Source organism: Gallus gallus, chromosome 19 (genome assembly GCF_016699485.2).
Source record: "Gallus gallus isolate bGalGal1 chromosome 19, bGalGal1.mat.broiler.GRCg7b, whole genome shotgun sequence".
NCBI classification, from domain to species: domain Eukaryota; kingdom Metazoa; phylum Chordata; class Aves; order Galliformes; family Phasianidae; genus Gallus; species Gallus gallus.
Genome location: NC_052550.1, coordinates 4715371 through 4739808, shown reverse-complemented (window position 1 = coordinate 4739808; position 24438 = coordinate 4715371). Strand labels below are relative to the sequence as shown.

The window sequence follows — 24438 nt, the reverse complement described above, 5'->3', positions numbered from 1 at the left end:
GCACATGTTGGTCAAACCCTGGGCCAGGGGAAAGGACAGCACGAGGTCCCCAAAGCCAAGAATGGGAAGGAAGGGGACATCAGGAGGTCCCCAAGGCCAAGGGTGGGAAGGAAGGGGACATCAGGAGGTCCCCAAGGCCAAGGGTGGGAAGGAAGGGGACATCAGGAGGTCCCCAAGGCCAAGGGTGGGAAGGAAGGGGACACCAATGGTTGGGGATGCCAACAGTTGGGAAGGTGATACCAACATTGGTTGGGAAGGAAGGGGACACCAACTGCTGGGAAGGGGACGTCAACGTGGGTTGGGAAGAAGTGGATGCCAACAGCTGGGAAGGGACACCAGGAAGTCCCCAAGGCCGAGAGTAGGAATGGGATGCAAAGGTTGGGGACAACAGGAGGTCCCCAAGGCCAAGGGTGGGAAGGGGACACCAATGGTTGGGGATGCCAACAACTGAGAGGGGATACCAACGTTGGTTGGGAAGGAAGGGGACACCAAGTATTGGGGGCACCAACATGGGCTGGGAAGAAGTGGATGCCAGTGGTTGGGAAGGGATACCAAGAAGCCCCCAAGGCCAAGGGTGGGAATGGGAAGCCAAGGTTGGAGACACCAGGAGGTCCCCAAGGCCAAGGGTGGGACGAGGGCACTAATGGTTGGGGACACCAACGTTGGTTGGGAAGGACGGGATCACCAACTGTTGGGAAGGGGAGGCCAACGTGGGTACTGGGGACACCAACATGGGTTGGGAAGAGGTGGATGCCAATGGTTGGGAAGAGGTGGAGATGCCAGTGGTTGGGAAGAGGTGGATGCCAATGTTGGGAAGAGGTGGATGCCAATAGTTGGGAAGAGGTGGATGCCAATGGTTGGGAAGAGGTGGAGATGCCAACGTTGGGAAGAGGTGGATGCCAATGGTTGGGAAGAGGTGGAGATGCCAACGTTGGGAAGAGGTGGATGCCAATGGTTGGGAAGAGGTGGATGCCAGTGGTTGGGAAGAGGTGGAGATGCCAACGTTGGGAAGAGGTGGATGCCAAGCCGCCCCCAGGAACTCCCAGAGACGCAACAGAATTAAGCAGCGCTGACGTCAGATCTGTAAGTTTATTTTGCTCAATGTACGACGGCTACATAATGACTCACATTCATGATATTCCATCACTGAGGAAAACTGCTAAGAATGGTCCGTGTGTGAAATAATTCCTTACAGAAACACGGAGTTGGAAAAATAATCACTGATTAGACCTTAAAAATAGTTCACTGCATAACATGACAAAAAGCACAAACAAAGGCTCATTCAAAGAACACAGTCATTGTTCTCCTACACTGTAATAGTTATAATTTCACCATGACGAACACCAGACATTAAGATTAAGCTAACACTGGTGTTTTCTTTTGCTTTTTTTTCCTTTTTAAAAACAAAATCATATATAATTGCATGTCACTATAGCAACATCCATAACAGATCAGTTTGTTACGATCACTATTTGGTAGAGCAAACTTTACCCCCAAAAGAAAAATAAATTAAAAAACTTTAAAAAATTTTTGAAGACTATTTTGTCATAGGAATACATAACATCTACAGTATAAGTTAATAAATTTCAAGCTACTGTATAGAAATACGACACTAGCATGCACAATATTGTATCAATAGAGTAATGGAGCAGTAATCATTTCACTGGAGAGACAGTATCATAGGCAAGTGCATTTCTTAAAAAACGAAAGAAACCATTCAAGCTGCTTAAAAATCAATCCCTGACCCCACTCCCCTTTGAGCCCTCTCGTGCCATCTCTCCTGCGCAAGGTTCCTAAAGCAGCCAGAGCCAAAGCTGGAAAGGAGAACAGAAGAAAAATCAACAGGTTTTGTAATTCCAGTAAATCACTTCCAAATTATACAGCCGGGACAACACTGCTCACTGGACACCAAGGGGAAAACCAAAGGGAGGGAAGAAGCCTACACAGATCCTCCAGTCCATGGCGTTAGCCGCAGGCTGTCAGCCCGGGCACGGCTCCACGAAGGCACCCCAAGGAGCAGCTGTGGGGCCGTGGCATCGCCGCCCCGCTGCGGGATGGGGAAAGCACACAGCTCTGGGCCGGAAGCTCCGTGGGGCAGCAGTGAACTTCCAACAGTTAGGTAACAAAATTCACTCAAAATGGGGTAAATATCACCTGCTAAGCAACTCAGATGGCCCTCTCCCACCCCCCCGCCGGATAAGAGATTTGGAAAAGGTTTTGTTAAGAAGAGAACTAAGTTCCTGGGCTCCCGATGCTTGATAGAAATGTCTATGATTGTAGCTCTTCCCTTGAGGATTCCTCTACCAAATTGGTTTCTAAGCTCCTGAAGTTCACTCATTACACCACAAGCTTCCCCAGGAGAAAGAAATCGCACCTGGCTTCCCTGGTGACAAACAAGGGAGCCCGGGTGCCTGAGATCTGCTGACAAACCTCATGGTACAGTGGGAGAAAGTCAGGCAGAGTGAAATGGCAGTGCAATCCCTGAGGAAGCAGCTGTGGCACCTTAAATCAGGATGGTCTTTGAAATACCAAACACAGTACATGACATACAGACCTGAATTCTCTTTTTTTTTTTTTTTATTATTATTATTTATTATCTTTTTTTTTTTTCAGTGGCATTTTAAGTTTAAACACTTCCCCCTTTTCCTAATTAAGTTCTTAAACCTTTTGCTGTGGACTAAAATAGTTTAAACAGCCGCTAGCCAAGCACCTGTTAAGCTGTTGACCGAAAACTAGAGCAGCTTTGATGTTCCTGGGGCAGGCAGTCTTCTTGCCTTGGGCGACACAGAATAGCTAAAGCCAGTCCACAGGCGAGGACTGATCAGGAAGGCAAGCCAAAAGAACTAGCAAAAGAAAACAGACAATCAAAGGCTTGATGTCATATGGCTGTAATGTAGAAATACTGTAAACTGCAATTTAGTGTTAATACTGTAAGCTACCCTAATATCTTCACAAAAAAAGAGATTAAATGGCCTAAATCCCGGGGCTTCGCAAGCCCCAAACTCTTTAGTCGGTGTTTTAAATTATTATGGTTATTCCTTTTCAACGTGGGGATTTGAAGCTAGGCCCTGCCAGGCAGAGCGCTCCGCTACGGACACACGGCACTTGAACTGAGGAAACAAACGCACGAAGCCTTACTGGAACCACAGAACTTCCTTTTGTGTTGCTTTTCTCAAAAACGAGGGCCATTCCGTTCCAAGTTAATTCATCTGAAAACCCTTTTATTTCTAGCAATAAAGTTAAATTAAAGACAGCTCCACTTGTATTAATAATCTACAGAACAGTCCATATGCCAGTGAGGCTGCTATTCCATACCAGCACAGCCAGCCTGACTTCCACTAGTGGTGTTTTGGCAAAAATGTCAAAGAGGCAATCAAAGACAGGTTGTGGGGGCCTCCCTGGGAAGGTGTCCCCTCCCGTTCCCTCCCCCACCCCTGACCCCCCCACTTGTGGGAAAAAAATAAAGACTGCAGTAGTTAGCATCAGCGTGCGGCTGCCAGTCCATCTGGGGGTCTAATTGTTGCCTTCTCCGCCGTCGTCGTCTTGCTGATCGCTTGTCCAGAGCGTTAGGTTGTCGCGGAGGAGCTGCATGATGAGCGTTGAGTCCTTGTAGGAGTCCTCGTTGAGGGTGTCCAGCTCGGCGATGGCGTCGTCGAACGCCGTCTTGGCCAGGTGGCAGGCCTGCTCCGGGGCGTTCTGGATCTCGTAGTAGAAAACGGAGTAGTTGAGCGCCAGGCCGAGCCGGATGGGGTGGGTCGGCTGCATGTGCTCCTTGCTGATCTCGTGGGCCTCGCTGTAGGCCTTCTCCGAAGACTCCACCACGGTCGCCCTCTTCTCGCCGGTGGCCACCTCGGCCAGGTAGCGGTAATAGTCCCCTTTCATCTTCAGGTAGAAGACTTTGCTCTCGTACTGCGTCTCGCTGCAGTTCTTGATCAGGTAGTTGTCCAGCAGGCTCAGCACGTCCTGGCACACGGCTTCCAACTCCTTCTCGATTTTCTCACGGTAGGCCCGTACCATCTCGATCTTCTTCTCATTGCCATCAGCTGAGGTCTTCTGCTCGATGCTGCTGATGACTCGCCAGGACGAGCGCCGTGCCCCCACAACATTCTTGTAGGCGACAGAGAGAAGGTTCCTCTCTTCGTTGGACAGAGGCTCGTTCAGTTCTGTCACCTGTACCAAGAGAGGAAGAGAGAAAAGAGACTCGGCTTAAACATGGAGCCACTCACTGTTCCCATCACAGCTCAGCAGGCACCCAAACTCCTCCCAGAGGGAGGCTATGCTGTGGGGCCCAGTCCCTGGCCAGCTCACAGGATCATAAAGGTTGGAAAAGGCCTCTTTGACCATCTAGCCCCATTGGATCCATGGGCTGATAGTTGGACTTGATGATCTTAGAGGCTGGGGTTTGTTCAAGGTATCCTCCATCTTAGAAATATCAGCCTCTTCCAGAATGAGAGAAATCCACGAGGAAAAAAAGGTGCATTTCACCTGGGGGAAGATGCTGATGAGAGGAAGCACTGAGATGGGTGGTGAAGTTCTAGGGTTACAAGCTAGCTGAATGGATTAACAAGACGGAAAATTCAGCTACGGTGTGTTCAGCTTTTCCATCTCCCATGAGCATTATACGTTCTTCTGAGATGCCAAAAGAATACGTTAGATGTTAAAATTACAGCTGCCTAAGGCATCTATGGAGATAAGGATTTGAAAGCTCACGTGGTAAGAGCATGTTCTTCCCACATGGGATTTTCTTCATTGACAATAAGAGCGTTAATGCGCCGTATCGCTTCCCCCTGCCTCACACAACACAGAACAGCTGAGGAGATGACGGAGCCATAGAATCAGAACTCATCGAATCATTAAGGCTGGAAAAGACCTCAGAGATCCCCAAGTCCAACCCATCCCACCATGCTGCTGACCACATCCCCCAGTGCCACATTTCATGGTTCTTGAACACCTCCAGGGATGGGGACTCCACCAATGCCAACGCATCACCACTCTTTTGGTGAAGAAACTGTTCCCCAAATCCAGCTGTTCTGCCTGCTGAAGGTGCCCTGCCACGCTGGAGGGATGCCAACAGAGTAGAACCTGCGAGATGCCTGCAGGACCCTTCCAACCCAGGCAGACACTCCTCTGAGGATGAGGTCACGGTTTGTATGTGAAAGGCTTTTGCAAATACTGAGTCATCACACCAGTACTGACAGGGGCAAGGTTTGCTCTACGCCTAGATAACCATGGCTATGATGGCAACCAGGAAGCAGAGGGATCCGGCTGGGAGGGGAGCGTGGCTCAGCCTAGAATCTCATTTGGGCAGCCTGGAACAACACACACACCATCTCTGAGTGAGCAGAGAAATGGGCACTGTGTTAGTGAGGGCACAGCCCCCATGACTGTAAAGATACTGTGATTGAAAGCCCTCTTTCAAAGCCCCTCAAGCACAATTATGGTGTCCCACCACCCTACAGCTTACAGGTTGTACATTCTTGGAGAGGGGGACAAGCTCCTGATCCAAGCAGCCCCACTCTTGTAAGCAAGCTGGGACTGGAGACATGCAGAAGTCCCAACCCAACGTGTCCTCTTATCTTCCAATCAGAAATCCAGACAGCCCAACACTGACTGCTGCACCACAAGAGACGTGACAGCTCCATAGAACCATTAAGGTTGGAAAAGACCCCTAAGACTATCTAGTCCAACCCCAACCCACCCCCACCACGCCTGCTAACCGTGGCTCTCAGTGCCACATCTCCACAGTTCTTCAACACCTCCATGATCTCCAGTAGGGCTTCTGCCTTGACTCTAGTTATAGGGCTGGCTTTCAGCAAGATGTTCCCTGTCCAACTACACCAGCTTCAAGCATGGCCCAGGCAGGTGAATCTTAAATATGCCCACAGCCACATCTGCAGATATTCTTCACCGCAGAAAGCATGCTGCAGAATTAGATTTACCTCCTCCCACCAGGAGTCTTGTAGAAGGACAAATTTATTAAAGCTACAGGGAGTTTCGTAGGATTATCTTTGCCATAAACATTTTAAATTTGAAGCTATTAAGGATTACAGAAGAAAGTCGCCTGTCAAAATCCTTTCAAAAAAAAAAAAAAAAAGGCTGACAGATGGAATGTACACCTGTGGAGAATGCAAAGATTTCTCCAGGGAGCTGGTGGGGAAGTTATCAAAGCAGAAAGGGGACCTTGTTAAGCACGTAACTCCTTTCTGGGAATTAAGCACATAACTGGGAGCAGCACCAGGCTCCCTGTAAGATGCAGCACTGCAGTGATGCACTGAAAAGATACCTTTGGTGTTTTACTCCCCTGGCTGGCAGCACAGAGCAGCCTCGCACTGCAAGTCCCAGTAAGCACCAAGCCTCATTTCACCCTTCGTGCCCATGCACATCTACAGGGCTGAGCTCCCTACAGCAACACAGCCAGTGCAGCAGTCCCCTCTGGACAAAGCCTCCTGGGAGTTCAGGGTTTCTGCTGCTTGAGTCTGGAGATTTATAGACCTGCAAAGCTCTCTGCTTAGCAGCAAAGCTCTCAGCAGGCACGAGCCCAGAGAAGGTTCTCCCAGTTTCTCTGCTGCAGCTGTGAGCTGTGACTCAGCGCTACGCTCAAGCCCTGGCAGGCTCCCCGCACACTCAAGTATCACGTTGCAGCCAGGGGAAGGCTCAGCTTTATATGGAAGAGCCAACACGCAAACCTTCACCTGCCCCTAAACTCAAAGTCTGAGCTCTCTGAAAGCCCATAGCTGTCCCACAGAGCCCTCCTTCCAGAAGCATCCTGATTAGTGGGTTTCTTTGGGACCCACGGGGAATGTTTGCTCGTGGGCTTATTCCAGGGCTCCATTCTGCACTTCACCCCTCACACTGGTAGGTTTGGAGCAATCAATCCTCAGCAACACAGACCCTTCAGCCACAGAGGTGCAGCAGAGATGCTCGCTGAGTTTAGCTTTACCCCCTTATCCTCACACACGTGGACTTTCATTGATGACTAAGTGCCCACCCTTATGGCTGCTATCTAGTTTTGATCTCCTAAAGCATGCAGCAGAGCCAGCTGAACAGACCCAGGCGTTCTTCCCTGGGGAGCACCATCAGCATCCAACAGCTTAATCCATGTCATAATCCACTGCATTGCTCTTCTGACTGCCCAGAAGAGACCTGGAGTCTCTGAAGACACCAGACACCTACAAAGGCTAACTGAGAACCCCCAGTTGGCCGCAACATACCTCACCTTCCACAGAACCATCACTGATTACTGCAATGCTGTGATCCTGCACAGGGTTCATGTACAGTCAGACACTGCAGTTTGCAATGCTCATTGCCATTCTTCCCTTCACAGCCCCTCCAACCCTTTGCTGGAGAAGCCTGCCCTGAGCCCAGCCGTTACCCCTTTCAGGCTGAGCAGGGCTGCCTCTGTTCTACCTATGCTTTCTGCACCATGTAATTAAGCATGCTGTCTTTCTGCATAAAGCCCAGCACTCTCTTCATCGTCCCTCACACGTGCCTTATTAGTCACACTGAGGTTTGTCCCGAAGGTCCCCTTTTCTGTTTCATTTTTTAGAAGGCCAACGAGCTTCTAAACCCACATTCTGGCTAGCAGTCCCACCACCAGCATTCTCACTGCCTCACCTCTCCCCACATCTGGTTTCTGAAGAAATGACTTCCCTCCAGTGTGCTGAACCATCCCATTGCCCAGCAGCTTGTTTAGGGCCACGGCTGAACACCACAGCTCAGCAAAGAACAGCTTCTCCTTGAGTGCCCAAGAGCTGTCCCAGCGTGCTGTTGGAAAGATGCCTTTCTCAAGCTCTGTCCTACTTCGACACGTGGTAGGCGTGTGTTAAACCAGATCTAAATCAAGAATCCTACCAGACTTCACAGGTTCAGGTCCTCACCCATTTTCCAGCCTCCTCTCTGACGTTATACTTCTAAAATGGAAGCTGTGCCATAAGGGCTTCTCTCTCCTTCTGACCTCCTCCACTGTCCCCAGTGCTCATTTTCTGAGCGTGTTTTGGGGAACTCTAGGCCACAGATCAGCCCTTCCCCCTGCCCTGGACAAAACCAGAAAAGCACAGGCAGGCTGTGGGCAGAAGCTAGTTCCCCTCTGCTGTCTCGTTCAACTCTTTCAGTATGAATAATGGCATTCTGGTTCCCATTTTGAAGCTTGCAGGGCTTGCTTCCGTCACAAGATGAGGAAAAAGCTGAAGGCACATGGAGGCACGATGGACAGTTCTGCCACTAAGCTCCAAACTGCCCAGAGTGCAACAAGGGGAAGCGTCTGGAAAGTCAGGCTGCTTATTAGTCACAGCATAACTGGATCTCAGATGCTACTGAGGCACTCCAGACACTGATGAGGATCTCTGCATGCTCCTCCAGCTAACAGGAGCTATCATCAGGCCCTGCAGCCCTTATTATTTAAGGCGACTTTGAACCATCTGGGACAAAGTCTGCAAATTGAGAGGCATATGAAAACCAAGAGCTCATTTATTTATCGGCCTCTGCAGCTCAACAACTACTTAAGCCAAGTGAATTTCGTCACGCAGCACACAAGCCTGACTGTCCTTAGAACCTGCAGATCTACTTCTACTTGCTTGGATGGATTTAAGTGACACAAAACTCAAGTTTCAGATATGCGAATCACTCCTACCTTAAGTTTCTGCATGCAAAAGGTCATAGGGGAGCTGCGGTGAGAAAGCCAGTCACAGAACTCTGAGCCGTCCCCGTTCTGCATATAACAGTGCTTCACTGCAGTTCCTTATCTGCAGAGCTGCAGTTCCAGCGTCTGGTCTAACAGCTCAGTTTTTCCCATTGCAGAACACCTGGGTGCCAAAGATTTGCCTCTCCAGTTCTTCTGCAGCTTTCCAGATAGGGTAGGCACAAGGGAGCATTTCCCTTTGCTCTCTGTGTGTGGCTTCCAGGTACAGCATTGGGCCCTGCAGCCTGCCATACCACTGGCTTGAGGACAATCCAGCCACCTGACAGAACCATTCGAGTTGGAAGGGACCCTTAAAGGTCCTGTAGTCCAACTCCCCTGCAATGAACAGGAACACAGAATCACTAAGGCTGGAAGAGACCACTAAGATCATCTAGCCCAACCATCAACATCATGCCCACCAAACCATCACCATCAGACATCTATAGCTAGATTATGGTGCTCAGAGCCTCATCCAGCCTGACCTTGAACAGTGACATCTGGTAGCTTATTTCTGCTGTCTAGTTGTTTCATCTTCTATTCATCTTCTCAACTCATTCTTGATTGGTGGTATAAATTTCCTCTCTCTCCAACACAGCCACAACTGGAGGGATTAACCCAAGCTTCCAGCATGGACAAGGTGTATGCATTTCAAGTGCATTCAAGCTACACACCACTTCTGGCTCAGCACAGGGAGCTGCGCCCATGGCTAGTATTCACTTTGAGTCATTAAGGAATTAGAGCTCAGCTTCTACTTATGTTCCTCACCCTGGTTCCTGTTGGCCTTACTGAAAGGCAGGCTTTTGAATCAGGTGAGAACTTGCCACAGGACAGCTCACGGCTGCCACTAGCTGCCTCACACCTACTAAAAACTCTTGGGAAAAACCATCCATCTCTGTTATCTAACTTCTTCCTACTAGCAGATGGAGAAAGCAGCAAGTCAAGCCACATCAGCTGAGCATTCAGAACTGGCACTCTGGGCGCATCATGCTGTCTCTGACAGATGGGATACCAGCACCTTTGCCTGCTAACTACAAAAGGAACAGAAGGACGTTAAGTTATCCCTTCCCCAAGACATGGCAGGCTGGCAACAACATCTGCCCTCTTTTGCATCTCTGCAAGCAGGTCTGCAGCAGCCCAGGATCACCACCCTGCTCTGCTGCTCTCCTGCCTCCCATTACCCAGGCTGCCCACCTTCTGCGTGAGCTCTCTGCAAAAGACCAACAGAGCAGCATGACACTGCCATGGCAGCTAAGATAAGGTCTTGCAGCATGGCAGAAGTTTGAATAGCTCACCTTTTTAAAGGTGAATGCCAATTCAGTGTTTCTAGAGGCATTTCTGGGCTGCACAAAGGAGCTTCTCCAGGTGCCAACTGAACAGCTCCTGAAGAACAACTGCAGCCCTTTCCCCAGCAGAATTTCTGTATGTGTTAAAAGAGAAGCCCATCTGCTCATGGGATTTTCAACTGAAGAAACCATCCATAGGAGCACCACTGCTCACTCCTAGAGCAGGAAGACTCTACAAGATGTGCTTTTCCCTCCTTGTTGATGGCAGAACAATAAGATCAAGCAAATGCTGGAGGTACTCTGGTGCACAAGTGGGGACAAGCTAGATAAACAAACCGAGCTCCATGGCAGGGAGGGCGTGTGATGCTGCTGGGAGCATTAGCTGCTTAAAGACTTACCTCACAGCTTCTATGAGCACTAATCGGGCTCAACTCCAGCCCCACTGCTGGGAAGCAAGAAACCTGCCACCAGATCACTGTGTCCCACCCAGAGCTTCAGGTGCCAGGCTAATATGAGATGTTTGACCCTGCCATGGGCTCCAAGAAGGGACGGTGTTGTGCTGTACCCACAAACTACTCAGGTATACTGAGAGGACAGCCAGTGTCCTCTCTCTATGGGCAAGTGGCTCCTTCCTGCTCACATGGCCTCCTCCTGCAGAGCCAAGTGCTGCAGCTGGCAGGCTGCTGCTCCAGCACGATGAAATGGGAGAAGGTGACACCAGGCAGAGGGCTCCCTGCAGCCAGCGCATACGGTTTTTAACTGCTTCATTTCATTTCTCCTAAATGCTGTGGGGAAGTCTGCTCATTGCACATCAAGGCAAAAAAAAAAAAAAAAGGCAAACAAACAAGATTGTTTTGCTCTAGGTCTTTTGATCTGCAACGTGTTTTACCAGATTAAGCAAGAGACTTTGCAGAACGCCCAGGTGGACTCCAGCACGCCAGCTCCACCGTAGGCTTCATTTCCGCATCGGTGAGTAAGGTGATTATCCCTCCAGATGTACTTTGCCCTCCCCTGCTGCAGGGATTTCATGGTTGATCTTCCACACCTCTAGCAAAGATAATGTTATTTCTTGAATGAACTTGAAGAAAGGCAATTCAAGCTTTTGCCCCGGCAGCTTCCTGGAGCACAGTCTTGAATAATTCCCCTTACAAGGTGGGTCACTTCACTTACCCAAGCCTGGCCATGGATTTTGCCACCACCACTGGGCTCCAGCCACCTCCTCCATGGATGCCTGGGGGGCTCTGAGCTCAGCTCGTGGCAGGTGGCACAGCCAAGCACAAGAAGGCAAACTCTCAACTTCAAGGAAATGAGGAATTCATCCCACGTAACGAAGCCTGACAGCATCAACACACAAAGCTCTGACGAGTTCCCCAGCTGGGTGTAAATCAAAGCCTGTTAATCCTCCCCAAGTCCTCATTCACTGCCGCATACTAAGCATTAGCCTTTTTACAAGTGCAGATCTCCTGCAGCAGTTTTCAAGCATAGCTGTTAGCACGCTGCACAGCAACAGCTTCTCCAGCTACTATTAATAAACCCGATGCTGCAGAGAAGCACAACTGTCCAAACAAGACGTCCATCAGCAACCTAGTTCACTCTTTAGCTGAGACTTCTCACCAGCATTTCCCTACAGCCGTGCTGAATCCACCTTAAAGAGGAATCAGCAGCACCCTGACACGCCAAGAAGCTTTGCCCGAGACGTAAGCAAAGATACATCCCAAGCAAGCCAACTCATCCAGCAAGATCAGAAGGAATTTGCAAACAATTAAGGAATGCTTTGTACTTTGAGTCCTCCCAGGCTTGCGTATGTCCAAGCGCAGCCGCCTCCAACGCCCATAGGCTGGCTCCATGCAACATCTCCTTTAGCAAAGAAAAACATTAAGTCCTCTAATCCCTAATCTGCGGATCACTTTAAGGGAATCTCATGCCATCAGGGATATGTTCTCTGGTTACCCTCCTGCTGTCATTAACTAATGCACTGCCCCTGGTCACCAGATCGTCAGTCACAGGCCAAAACTCAGGTTGTTTAATATCTAACCAAGCATGTGCTGGGTCATTCTTGTGATGTCACTAAATCTAACTTAGCACAGAAAATAAAAGCCGTCATACTTCCTCCCCCTATTGACTTCTTTTGTCTTCCTTCATGCTCCGCAGCTGCTGCAGATCACTGGCTCCATGCACACTGCAGCCGCGCTGTCAGCACCGCGTTTCCAGCTGCCTGACCCCAGCACAAGGCCAGCAGCAGTGGGCATGGAGCAGGGCTGGATGGACGCATGGCTCAGTCCCGCTGCTTTTCTGCAGCTCCTTGGAACACAAAGCCCCACAGCAGTGCTGGGACCCCACGTCTCAATGCTGAGATCCTGCATCTTGACAGCCGCACTCCGGAGGGAGGAGCAGGGCCTCTTGCTTCAAAGAAGAAACGCCTTTAGAGCAGAAATTGAAGTCTTTTTGTCAGCGTTTTCTGTAGTTTTCAGATGGGAGGAGGGAGCCTGATCATTAGCTGAAGCAGACAGGGAGGAACACACAAGGGAAAGCTGAGTTAGCAGCACTGGCTGTGACGGAGACAATACCACACTACATGAAGCACACTGCTTCTGGGTTTCCATCCTTCCCCTTGCCTACTTGCCCTGGACTGAGTGCAGGTTATGAAGCCTCCCATGTGCTGCTGAAAGGCTCAGCTCGCTGCATGCTACAGGGACAGGAAGCGATGTGGGTCCCAGGAGGGTCCCTTCCCGGACACCAGCAGTGCCAATACTCAGGTCAGTGCCTGCTCAGGACAGCCCAGTTGGCTCAAGCAGCACGGTGCTGCACAGGGCTGGGCTCCCGGAAAGCCATTTTGTGTCTGCAGGGGAAGGAGATCCCACAGCTGCAGAGGCAGCAGCGCAGCGTTTTATCTAACCACCGCCAGCACGAAGGCACCCTTGGCCATTTATCTGAACAGCAACCTCAAGATGAGATGGAGGCTGCACAGGCTGAAAGACAAACATATCTTCATATCTTCACCAGTACAGCCAGCAATTCACAGCCGCTTCCCCTTCGCCACAGCAGGCACTACAACTGGTTTCCAGCTATCGCCTTCCAGCACAGCCGCCATCGCCAGCAGAAACTGATGAGCTCAATGTCTACTGTTTGTAAAGGAATTCTCCTCTTTTTTTTTTTCTGGCTTTCCAGACATCAGATTGCCATTTGTGTGCAGTCTCATTAATCTATCAGAAGGGACAGAGGCTTCAGCCAAGGACACACTAGGTTATTTATCATCCCAATCCAAGAGAAAAAGAACTAAAGAAGGGCTGGACAGCGAAGGGAAGAGGGTCCCAAGCAGTTAGCACCAAAATGCTCCTAACAGTACTGCTTCAGAAGAAGCCATCTTGTGCTGCAGAGCACTGAGGTGCAGAGGAGTGCCTGGAAGCATCAAGGTGCATCAGCTGTGCAGAGATGGCTGCAGCCCTGCATCACAGCTTGGTGGTGAAGCAGAAGATGGTGCCTGTATCTCATCAAGACTGACAGCGAAGAAATGCTTGGGAAGGCAAATGCTGTTGTTCTGTGCTTTGTCCTGCAGTTATTCCACTGTGTGTTTCTCATTGGCGGTCACCAGTCAGGAGGTGGAGGCGGGCAGAAAAGCATGAGCTCAGACAAAGCCACCTCCCAGGCAGCAGCTGGTTCCTCCAGCATGGGGAAGCGGATACAAAACCTTGGGGTTTTGTTCTTCAATACACACCCTTGCCTACAATCTTTACGCATTCATTCCTTTACTTGACGTAAAGTTGCTTAGAATGGAAGCCGAAGATCTGGGCTGTAGTGTCACACTGCCAGCTTTGTTCCTGTCCACTGAGGTCTCTCTGGACCCAAATCCACTCTCCTCTCCCCACCACAGCCCTACAGCTGCACCATGAGGCATGCTGCTTCTTTTACCCTCAAGTCAGAGCCGGTAGGGGATCGGTTCTAAGCTCTGAGCTGCAGCTAAAGGTACGTATCAGTCCAAATGGTAAATGTGATGAGCACATCTCATCTTTCCTGATGACTGCTGGAGTAAAGATTCAGACAGCGCTTCATCCCACCCCACCTGCAGATCCCCAAAATACAGGTAGGCTGGAAGGGACCAAGCACAAGGAAGCACCAGTTCTGCAGAGAACTGTCAGAGTTCTGACAAGGCTCCCACTATGGGCATTTTGTGCTGGCATTTACAGACCCACAGAACCATTCAGGTTAGAAAAGACCTCTCAGATCCCCAAGTCCAACCCCAACCCATCCCACCACACTCACTGACCCACAGCCCTCACTGCCACATCCCCATGGCCATGGAACACCTCCAGGGATGGGGACTCCCCCACCTCCCTGTGCCATGGCATCACCTCTCTTTCTGACAATAAATGTTTCCTAATATTCAACCTGAACCTCCCCAGGAACAATTTACATCCACCCATGAGCTTAAGCCCAGCCCAGTGTGTTGACGGGAGGCAGGAGAGCAGCTTGCTGGTACAGCTGGAACCCTCTGCTCAGACAACACCCTGTGCACACCAACACTTTCCTCCATCTCAGATGAAATCACACTGCTTCCAGCACATCAGAACCATCAGGCTGCTCCTGCTCCGTCCCCCTGGTTTGAGGCTCTGCAAAGCTGAGTGCTAGCAGCTAGATCAACCCAGACACAATTAGAACAGCTTAAATTTAAGGAATCCAGCAGTACACACTGAAGAAGGGAGAGAGCAGAGGAAAGAAAAGATGGGGATCCTCTGATTAAGGAAGGATCTTCGGGCTACCTGAAAGAGAAGGTGAGGGAACATGCTTCTTCCTCACCACTTCCCCTCATCGCAATCCAAGTCCTGCAGGCCCATGGGTGGTGCAACCCATTACCTGCTGGCAGGAAGCAGGGCAGGCAGGAGCAGAGCACTGCCTGTACAGCCCTCCCTTGTCTTGCAGGCACCACCCAGCCGCTCATGAGGACGGGTAAGGGGATGCCAAGTGACATCATCCAGTTCAGATGAGACAAGCCAAGAATAGAGCACTTCAGCTCCAGAGGTCCCTGAGTTTTAAATTCAGAACAAGAAGGAAAAACAAGCAAGACAACTGCCATCAATCTTTCTGCACCTCCGGGGCTACCACCACACAACAGCCCTGCTGACCAAGCCCCAAACACCTAAGGGCTCTTGGAGAGCATTGCCCAATGCTTTACAGTCTCCATGTACCCATGGCATCTACAGAAGGCTCAGCAGCTACATTCAGCATCACAGCCTCCATCATTGACTTCCAAGAGCATTTTCTGTTCCATCCACACCTAGCTGTTGTGCTTGGCCAACCCATGGGAGTCCCAAATGGTCACCAATAAAGCTTGGCAACAAAGACTTAAGAGCTTAAAGAGAAACTTTAAAAGCTTGGGCTGCTGAAGACTGGTCAGTGAGCACAGTTAACGTGTGCAATGCCCTGCTGAACTTGTGCAGGTAGCACTATGCCCCGTGCACAGCCCACCACCACAACCTCCTGAGATGCTATTTAACCAAAGCCAACGCAGCCCACAAACCGTTGCCAGGCCAGGAGAGCAGCAGGACAGCAGGCTGTGATCAGAGCCATCCCTTTGACCCCAGGGCCCTCCCCAAGGGGCACATCCTGCTCCCAGCACACAAGCTCTGCAGCATGGCTGAGATTTCTCTGGAAGTGTCAGGAAGGGGCACGGAGCAGTTTAAGGAGAGCTTTGGTTTGGGTTGCTGATGGTGCTTAAGAAGCCCCAAGAGAACCTTGCTGAGGTGTTTGGGTCTATTCTGCTCAGGCTGCCAGTGCTCCAGGCCCAAAGCACAGAAAGCCAAGCAGCTTGGGCCATGGGACACACTCAGAGTGCAGTAGGAAGAGCAGTGCCCATTTGGGATGCTTCTCCAGGCCCCCAGTGAACCCTTCACGATGCCTGCATGAGTGGCAGCAGCAAGCGCAGCACCTCTTTGTTAGATCCCAGCACACTCTCCATCTTTGTGCTGAAAAAGGTTACCCCAAAGCTTTCTATCACTCTAAAGGCTGCAAAGGCAGCTCACGCTCCTTACTCTGCACCTGCCCTCCTGGATGGGTCACTCAGCACTCCTCCAGGAGTTGTCTTTCTACCTCACCCTTCTCTTCCTGCTCCCAGGACCTGCAGGATGACAGCTGGTCAGCAGTCATGGCAGAAGCCCGCATAACTTGCATCCTGTGGTTCTCCACCCTTGGTCTCCTCTCCACCCACAACAGTCGCTCACTGCACCAAGGCAAGCTGTGCACATAATGTGCTGCTGCCCAGGCTCCATCTCCAGTGCTCCCTTCTCCCCACCCAGCACTGCAGCTGATGCTCCGCACCCACAGGGCATAGCTTGGGTCCCCAGAGCCAGACAACCACATGCTCCTCTCACAGGGGACCTTCAGATGGGCTGAAGGACTCTGTGCATGGCCCCATCGCTATACCATATGTGGATGCAACGCAATAATCCTCTCTCTGTTCTTTTTCATTGACTCCTTTCCTACAGAAGTTACACCACTCACCTTCTGCGCTGACCTGCGTGCTGCCCATGAAGGACACAAGAGCCAAAGGGGTCCCAGCATAAGGACAGCAAAACTTATAGTAGAGCCAAAGCCAAAAAGGCTTTAACCAAGGGCGTTATGGGCAGCGCGCACCAGCCAGCACTGTGCAGAAGGAAGATGGCGGCACTGCTGGCAGCCCATGAGCCAGCAGCATGCACGGCAGCCAGGCACAGCCACTGCCCTGGGGACCTGCAGGGACTAGGAGCAGCCCAGGCACACCACAGGGCTGATCTCATCCCTGCATGCAGGGCACGCAAGGGACGTGGTCAAGGTCGCACACGTGCAAGGCCAACGTATGGCCCAGCAGCATCTCCCCTCTGATTTCTGGCACTTGTGGCTACCACCTACAGCTAAAACTTATACAGGAGAAACTATTGTGGCCCAGCCCATTGCTGCAGCGAGAAGCATTTGGTGATTTAGCAGACAACGAGAACCCCAGCATACTGCTTTCTGTATATAAAAGCATCACAAACAGCCATTCAGCCATGAGGCACGGCTGGATGCTGCGCAGCAACCCACCAGGTTACCACAAAAACACAATGGTGAGATCGAGCTGCAGAAAAATCAACCTCTAATGCAGATAACAACCACGCCTGACTTAAGGGAAGCAGCTCAGCATTTCTCAGCACCGTGCCAAGGAAGCAAGCAGACAGCAAGCTCTCGGTGCAGGGAATGCAGGCATCACCGCACTGCTCCCAGGAGGACGTGAGGCAGCCCTGCTCCTGCATTACCTTGGCTGGATGCAGCCTGCATGCTCTCTGCTACCACCTGGGTGCAATGCAGCTCGCACCAGCGCATATGACATCACCGTGCGTTGCTACGGAAATGAGTGCGAGGTCACAAGCCTCCTGCACACCCGGAGCTGGGGGATGGGTAGGATCAGGGATAACCGAGTGTGACATGCCCAGTGCCGTGGGACCGAGACGGAGTTTGGGCAGCGCTGTACAGAAATTAGGAACAAAGCTGTCTGCCTTTTGTCTGCTGGGGAGGGAGGCGGCGGTGCTCCCGCTGGGAGTCATTTTCTTAGGGCCGAACAACGCAGAGACTGATAAGCGGCGTTAAGCCCGGTTACTGTTTCACCAGAGCCGGGGAGGACTAAGAGGAAAAATGCAAATATAATCTCTAACAACAACGTCGGGTGAGCCGCCGATCCCTGGTAAGCAGGCTAGGGAAATTCAGAGGGCAGAAATATGGCCACGAGCCCCTGCGTTAAGTCCACGGGCACATCCCTGCCGGCTTTGTGCTAACGGCCGCGTGATCCACGGGCAGTGAGCTGCCGTGGCTGCTCACACTGCAGGCTCTGCCTTAAAATGGAGAGATGCCGCTATCGGAAAATAGTATAAAATCCATAGTGCAGCAGTGGAATAGCCCGGCTGCTCTCATATGCTATTATCTGGTTTCGATTATCCATATTTCATTTCTTGAAAAGACATCTCCTCCCTCCCCGCTTTGGGGCTGTGACGATTTTGTCTGCTTGATAAATGCAAGGTTATTGTCAAAATGGTGCAACACAGCAAACAGGGCTGCATCCAGCAGACTGCGACACTCCCAGATCAGCATTCTCTCCTCATCAGCAAGGGAGGACACCCCAGCTCCTCTTAAAGGTTCAGACCTGACTAAGGAGACAAACATAAAGAACAGTTTTCCCCTTTAAAGCACCCCCTCCCTCCCTCCACCCAGTCTAGCCTCTCTGCAATATGACAAATGCAGAATCTTCTGGAATGACTTGATCCTGCCTCCCACGATTGCTTTGTTTGCAAGATCAGATCAGAGATATGGCTTTTTTTTTTTTTTTTTTTTTACTTCTTATATTGTCAAAATGTCAGCATTGAAGGGGAGCGTTCGGTGTCACAAATCAGATCAGCCTGCTATATGCAGAGTCTTTATTTTAAGAGCGTGAAATGAATACAACATGACTCAATTCATAAATCTCGAAACAAGTGCAGCAAAATAAATGGAATAAATCAGAGCCCTGGCAGCTAAAGGCTCAGCTCCGCGGGGTCAGGGGCACAGCAGCCGCACCGGGGAAGGGATGAGCGGCAGCACGGGGGCCAACGGGGCAGCAAAACCCCACAGCTTCACCCCATAGGGCTGGAAGAAGGGGAAGCACGGGCACTGCCGCACCCCGTGGGCGGCTCCCACACAGGGACTTGGGCATGGCAAAGGGCTGAGCAGGGGGCACACTGGGGGCAATGGAATGGGGGTCGGGGGGCACAGATTAGGGCAGGGGATAAGAGTTTTGGGGCACGGCATAACGGATGGAGTAAAAGATGGGGTTTTGGGCAGGGGGGAGGCAGATGGGGGCTGGGGATAGGGTTTGGGAGCAGAGATGATACAAATGGGGCACGGCACCATAAATGGGGTAAGAGATGGGGGACACAGGTTGGGCAAGGGATAAGAGAACAGAGATGGGGCACAGCACAGAGCAGAAGAGCAGAGGGATGGGGTGGGGGATGGGGAACAAGGACTGGGCTGAGGATGAAGATCAGGGCAGCGGGGGGGTACAGATGGGGCAGAGCCCATAGCGGACGGGGAAGGAAGCAGGGGACACATATATGGCACAGCACATGAAGGATGAGACAGGAGATGGGGCTCACGGCGGGGGGGGGGGGGGGACGCACAGATGAGGCACAGCGCAGAACGGAGGGGACGGAGATCGGGGGACACGGAGGGGGCCGGGACGGAGGACACCCGCAGGGCACGGCACGAGGAGGACGGACGCGTACGGCACGGCCAGAGCGGCGGAGGGGCCGAGGACGGGGATCGGGGCGGCGCGGCGGACGCAGCGCGGATCTCAGGGCTCAGGGCCCGCAGCCAGCACCGCCCCGGGCACCGGCACAGCCCCGGCCGGGCCCGAGCCCTCAGGGACGGCGCGGGGAGACGGCGGGGAACGGAGGAAGGGGGGGGAGGGGGAACGGACACTCACGTTCTTCATGGCGGCCGCCATGTCGTCGTAGCGCTCGGCTTGCTCGGCCAGCCGGGCCTTCTGCACCAGCTGCTCGCGGTCCACCATCTTCGCGGGGCCGGGAGGGGAAAGGGCGCGGAGGCTGCGGGCTGCGGGAGGAGGAGGAGGAAAGAGGAGAAGGAGGAGGAGGAAAGAGGAGGAGGAGGCGGCGGCTCCTGGCGCTGCTGCGGCGGTGACGGCGGCGGCAGCGGCTGCACCCGGAGCTGTGCGCGCGCCGCGGGCCACCACAACCCCCCTGCGGCCCCGCCCCGCCCCGCCCCGCCCTGCGCCGCCCCGCCCCCGCGCGAGGCACGCCGGGATTTGCAGTCCGCCTCCTCGCGGCCCTCCCCGCGCCGCCCCCCCTCGCGGGACTCCATTTCCCAGCGCGCCCCGCGCGGCGCCGCGGCCCCGCCCGCCGCGCGCCACAAGATGGCCTCCCCCCGGCCCGCCCCCCTGCGGCCCGCCCTGCCGGGAGCGGCGCCCCGCTGCTGATTCACCGCCCGCAGCGCCCTCCGCCCGCCCGGCGCCTCAGCGCGGCCCGCAGAGGCCTCGCAGCGGCCGCAGCCGCCGCAGCCTCTGTGCGTCCCCGCGCCTTCCCGCCCGCTGCTGGGCTCTGGTGGCTCCCAGCCTGGAGCCCCGACCCTGCCGTGTTCCCCTCCGCCCGTCCTCCCCATCAACCAAGCAGAAACGCCCGCAGAACTCCCGTCAGAAGCCCCGGGAGAGCCCTTGCAGCAAAGCGCCGCGCTGAGGGCGGCCCGCAGCCCTCCCGGCGCTGCCCTCTGTGGAGGCGCGGCCGCTGCCTGTGGAGATGTGTCCGCTCCACAGCCGGCATCCGCACAGCCACGGCCGCCATCCGTGGGGCTGTGGCCGCCGCCCCGTGCCGTGGCTGCCCTGCGGCTGATCCCTCACAGCGTGCCCACCCGCTGCTGAGCCCCGGGCCTGCACTGGGAGCCCTCGTGGCCCTGTGGTGGTTTGGGGGCGCTGAGGCAGCGATACCTCCTGTGCTGGAGCTGAAAGCCCCCATTGTGCCACGCTCCTGTTTGCTGTGGTGCGGTGCTGGGGGCAGGGCCTGCACACGCAGCCGTGTATCCCTGTGTTCGGATAATGGCACATTCAGCCATTCTCCCTGCTCGGGCACAGGGGATAACGGAGCAAAAGAAAGAAGGAGGCACCTCCTGTGGTATTTCAGCTCAGAGCTGTGGAGAAATGCCATCGAGGCCCAGCAGGGCTGCCCGCCACGCTGGGCTCAGGCCTGGGGGAGCACGGTGTGCATGGAGGCTGTTCCTGTGCGTGGATCCGTAGGCCTCGTAGAAACGAGTGCCTCTCCAGGGCTGCACACCAACACAGCAGGCCCTCAGCTGGCCCTGATGGTCACCGCTCTTATTTATGGGGCTGTGTGTTTGCCCCACATTGAGCGGGTGCCGATTCAGTGCAGCACAGCAATGAGTGCTTCTCACAGCGCAGACAGTGTTCTTCCCCATCACAGGTCAGAACGGTGCTGTAAACTCTTTGGGGTGGCCATAACGCAGTGTGTGTCTCTGCAGCTCTCCCGGTGCGCCATCCCAGCAGGGGAACTTACAGAGACCCAGAGGATGTGGGTCTGTTCTGCAGATGTCCCTGAAAAACCCGATAACCCCCATTCCACCCACAGCATTAAAATAGCTCCGGAGCACTCGGATGTGCCACTTTGTTAATTCCCGTGGCCTGGAAGACAAGTCCTTCTCCTCGTGTTCTCTTCCCTTCCCTGCTATGTGCTGCAAATGCCTTCTGACACCGCAAGGGAAGGCAGTAAATCCTCTCTGACTCGGAGACTCGCTGCGGGCTGCTCCAAAAAGTTATCCTGAGCTCAGCCCTGCTAAATGCGGGGTCATAGGGGTGGTGGCATCCATGAATTGGGGCTGGCGATGAGCTGCTGGGTCATGGCCTGTGATGGATGTGGGTGCCCCGTGGAGGCAGAAAGGCAGCGGGGAGACAGAGCATGGGGTCAGAGGGATGGGAAAGAGGTGGGGTGGATGGGATGGTGGTGGATGGAGGTAGAGGTGGAGGTGAGGATAGAAAGGATGGAGGAGGAGGAGGATGGAAAATGGAGGTGGAGGGTGGAGGATGGAGGTGGAGGACGATGGGGACCCATGGAGACACACGGTGTAGGAGCAGCCCCAGACCCTGTGGGGATGCAGGGACCCATCTGGCACACCAGCTCCCCGCAGGGCATTAATAATTAAGCAGGCGCACGGGGCTCGGATGTCAGCTCTTATTTAAGGAGCCAATATAAATACTGCCCAGACAGCGTTTATGGAGCGCCTAAAAAAAGCCCTGCCTGTCTCAGTCCCTCCGGAAGCACCCCGAGCTCTGCAGGGCCAGTGGGCAGCACTGGGCAGGGTGGACACCATGTCCTTCAGCCCCCAGGGCACTGCCTGAGAGCTGACAGTGCCTGGGGACGATCCCCCCAGCACCCGCCCGTGCCTCAGTTTCCCTTCGTCATGCAGACCCACTTTTGTCCTGCCAGGAGGCGTTGCCATCACCCGATGCAGGACTGCAGTCTGTTCTGGCAGCGTGTCCCCAGAGCCCCCCCATCCCCTGCTCACACACACCCGAGGACACCTCTCCTGCAGCACTGCAGATGTCCCCATGCAATGGGAGGTGGGGGTCCTGGGGGGGTCCCAGAGCTGCCCCATCCCTACTGGGGGAGAGGGCCAGGGTGATGCATGGAAGAACACAGAGACAGACAGGACCCAGGGTGTAGTTGGACCCCCCCATCACTCCCACAGCATCACCCCATGGGCATCACCCCGTCCTCACCCCCCCCAGCCCCTCCATGCTGTGGGCTGGGGAAGGACGGGGCTGTCACATCCGTCCCCATCAGAGGCTGCAGGCGAGCTGCTTGCTGCAGTCTGGCTGCGCGGCTCTGCAGCGTGACTCAGCACACAGCCTCGCTTCACACCCGGCCCCCCCGGCCCTACGCCCCACATCGGGGGGGCACACACACCCCCATTTTGGTGGTACCCTCCCCATCGCCTGCCTCACACCCAGGGCCGCCCCCTGCCCCACATACCCCCCACCAAGAGCTGCACTGCTCCCCTTGCTGCAGCTCTCAGCCTCTTGCAGGCTTTAGGAGAAAGGATTTTTTACATTTATTTATTATTTTTTTCCATTGGGGAGGATGGGAGTGAAAGATGCTGGGGGCACATGGGAAGATTGGGGATTTTTAAAGCGTCGTGGAGTTGGTTGCCCGGTTTGGTGTCTCGTGGGCACAATTTCCCCTCTTTCTGTGACCCTGGGAGGGAGGGGGCTGTAAAAAAGCAGCCGGCCCCCAGGAGAGGGGCTGAGTACTCCAACCGCCCCCTGGTCACCGTGTCCCCATGCACAGAGCCCCATTGCAGGGCAGGAGCTGTGCAGCAGGGCTGTGACAGCCACACGTGGCACGTCCCCACCCCGGGGACAAAGCACAATGCAGAGAGGCGAGCGCCCGGCCTGACCCTGACAGCAGCTGTCACCCGCAGGGAGAGCCCGGCGGGTGTCCCTGGTGAAGGTGACAAAAGGGGACAGCCTGCTGGGGACAAGGACAGCGGCTCGGAGGGGCTGATCCTGCGCAGGAGGAGCGGGGCATGCAGCCAGCCCCAAAGCTGAGCCAAAATAGGGGCCACTGCGTGGGGTCAGGAGGGGAGCGTGGGGCTGGGAAGGGTTGCTGCCGTGCCTCTCCCCAGGGGAAGGTGATGATGGTGTGGGCTGTAGGACGGCTGCGAGCCGGATTTTGCCGGCGCTCGGCAGCCCACGTGGGACTGCTGTGCCATGGGGGAGAGAAAAAATAAAGCAACTGCAAGAGAAGGGATGATGGATGGGATTCGCAAACGTGGGAGGGAGTCCTTGGGGCGGCGGGGAGGGGGAGCGGCACCGACCTCGTGCAGCCCCCCACCAAGTGCAGGGGGTGCAGCCGCCCCGCAGCCCCCCCCCCCCCGCCATCCTTGGCAGCTCTGCCTTCAGCAGCGTGCTAATTGCACCAGTGACTTTGCAGTTCCCAAAATAGCAGCTGGCTGCGCCGGGCTGACGTCACTGTGAGACGTGGGGAAGGAGGACGGCACGGGCGGGGGGCCCAACAAGGAGCACGGCGATGCCTGCATCCTGCACCCACCCCACATCGGCCGTGCAGTGCTGTGGCACGGTCCCCTTGTCCCCCTGCAGTGAGGGTACAGCCACTGCTGGGGAAACAGAGGCAGGCGGTGTGATGGGGGCATGGAGTGCAGCCCAAGGTGACCCAGGAGGTGCTGGGTGCAGGGATGCTCGCCGGGCTCCACTGGTTATAGGTGCACAGATTGCTTTAGGGGGGTGTGGGAGCACCCTGGTGCCGTGCACCCACCTCTCTCTGTGAGGGCAGTGCATCCTCCACTTCATGCAGCACTCAAAGTGGCCTTGTGCTGGTCCCCAGTTGGACCCCCATCCCTCCCAGCACCACCCTGAGCAGTGATCCCAATAGCATCCCAAATCAGCATCCCTGCCCTGGGTCCCCATCCCTGCCCTGGGTCCCTATCCCTGCCCCGGGTCTCCATCTCTGCCCTGAGTCCCTGTCTCCATCCCCACCCCAGGGGGCTCCCAGCCTCATGCAGCTCTCGAGGTGCCCCCATTCCCAGCAAGGAATTATTCTGGAACGTGGCAAAATAATTAAAGCCTCCTCCATTTCCCCTTGCTCATTTGTGCTCCTTCAGCCTGGATTAATGGGTCTCCTCTCCTCAGCGCAGACTCATCCCTTATTCCTAATAGGCCATAAATCCAAGCCCCAAAATAACCCCAGCTTTTCGCTGGGCCCTCGTGAAATATTCATTCTCTCCCCCCACCGGCCTCCATGCTGTCCCCTCTCTGGGGATGGAAGGAGGAACCAATCGATGGCATCGACCCATGCGGAGCCGCAGCTGCTGCAGGCGGGGGGGGGGGGGGGGCAGCTGATGCAGCAGGAAGGGAGGAAGGAGCCCTCTGTGCCTGTGGATGCTGCTGGGGGGCAAAACGAG

At 54.2% G+C, this 24438-nt stretch overlaps 1 protein-coding gene across 1 annotated transcript; it reads right to left on the bottom strand.

Annotated features, from left to right (window-relative positions):
* Nucleotides 1-1070: 1070 nt before the first annotated feature.
* On the bottom strand, nucleotides 1071-19687 carry YWHAG (tyrosine 3-monooxygenase/tryptophan 5-monooxygenase activation protein gamma). Its single transcript, NM_001031477.2, has 2 exons — nucleotides 19421-19687; nucleotides 1071-4170 (listed from the first exon to the last, which is right to left on the bottom strand). Exons 1-2 carry the CDS (start codon nucleotides 19505-19507, stop codon nucleotides 3514-3516), a joined length of 744 nt encoding a protein of 247 aa, NP_001026648.2. The 5' UTR covers nucleotides 19508-19687; the 3' UTR covers nucleotides 1071-3513.
* Nucleotides 19688-24438: the final 4751 nt, after the last annotated feature.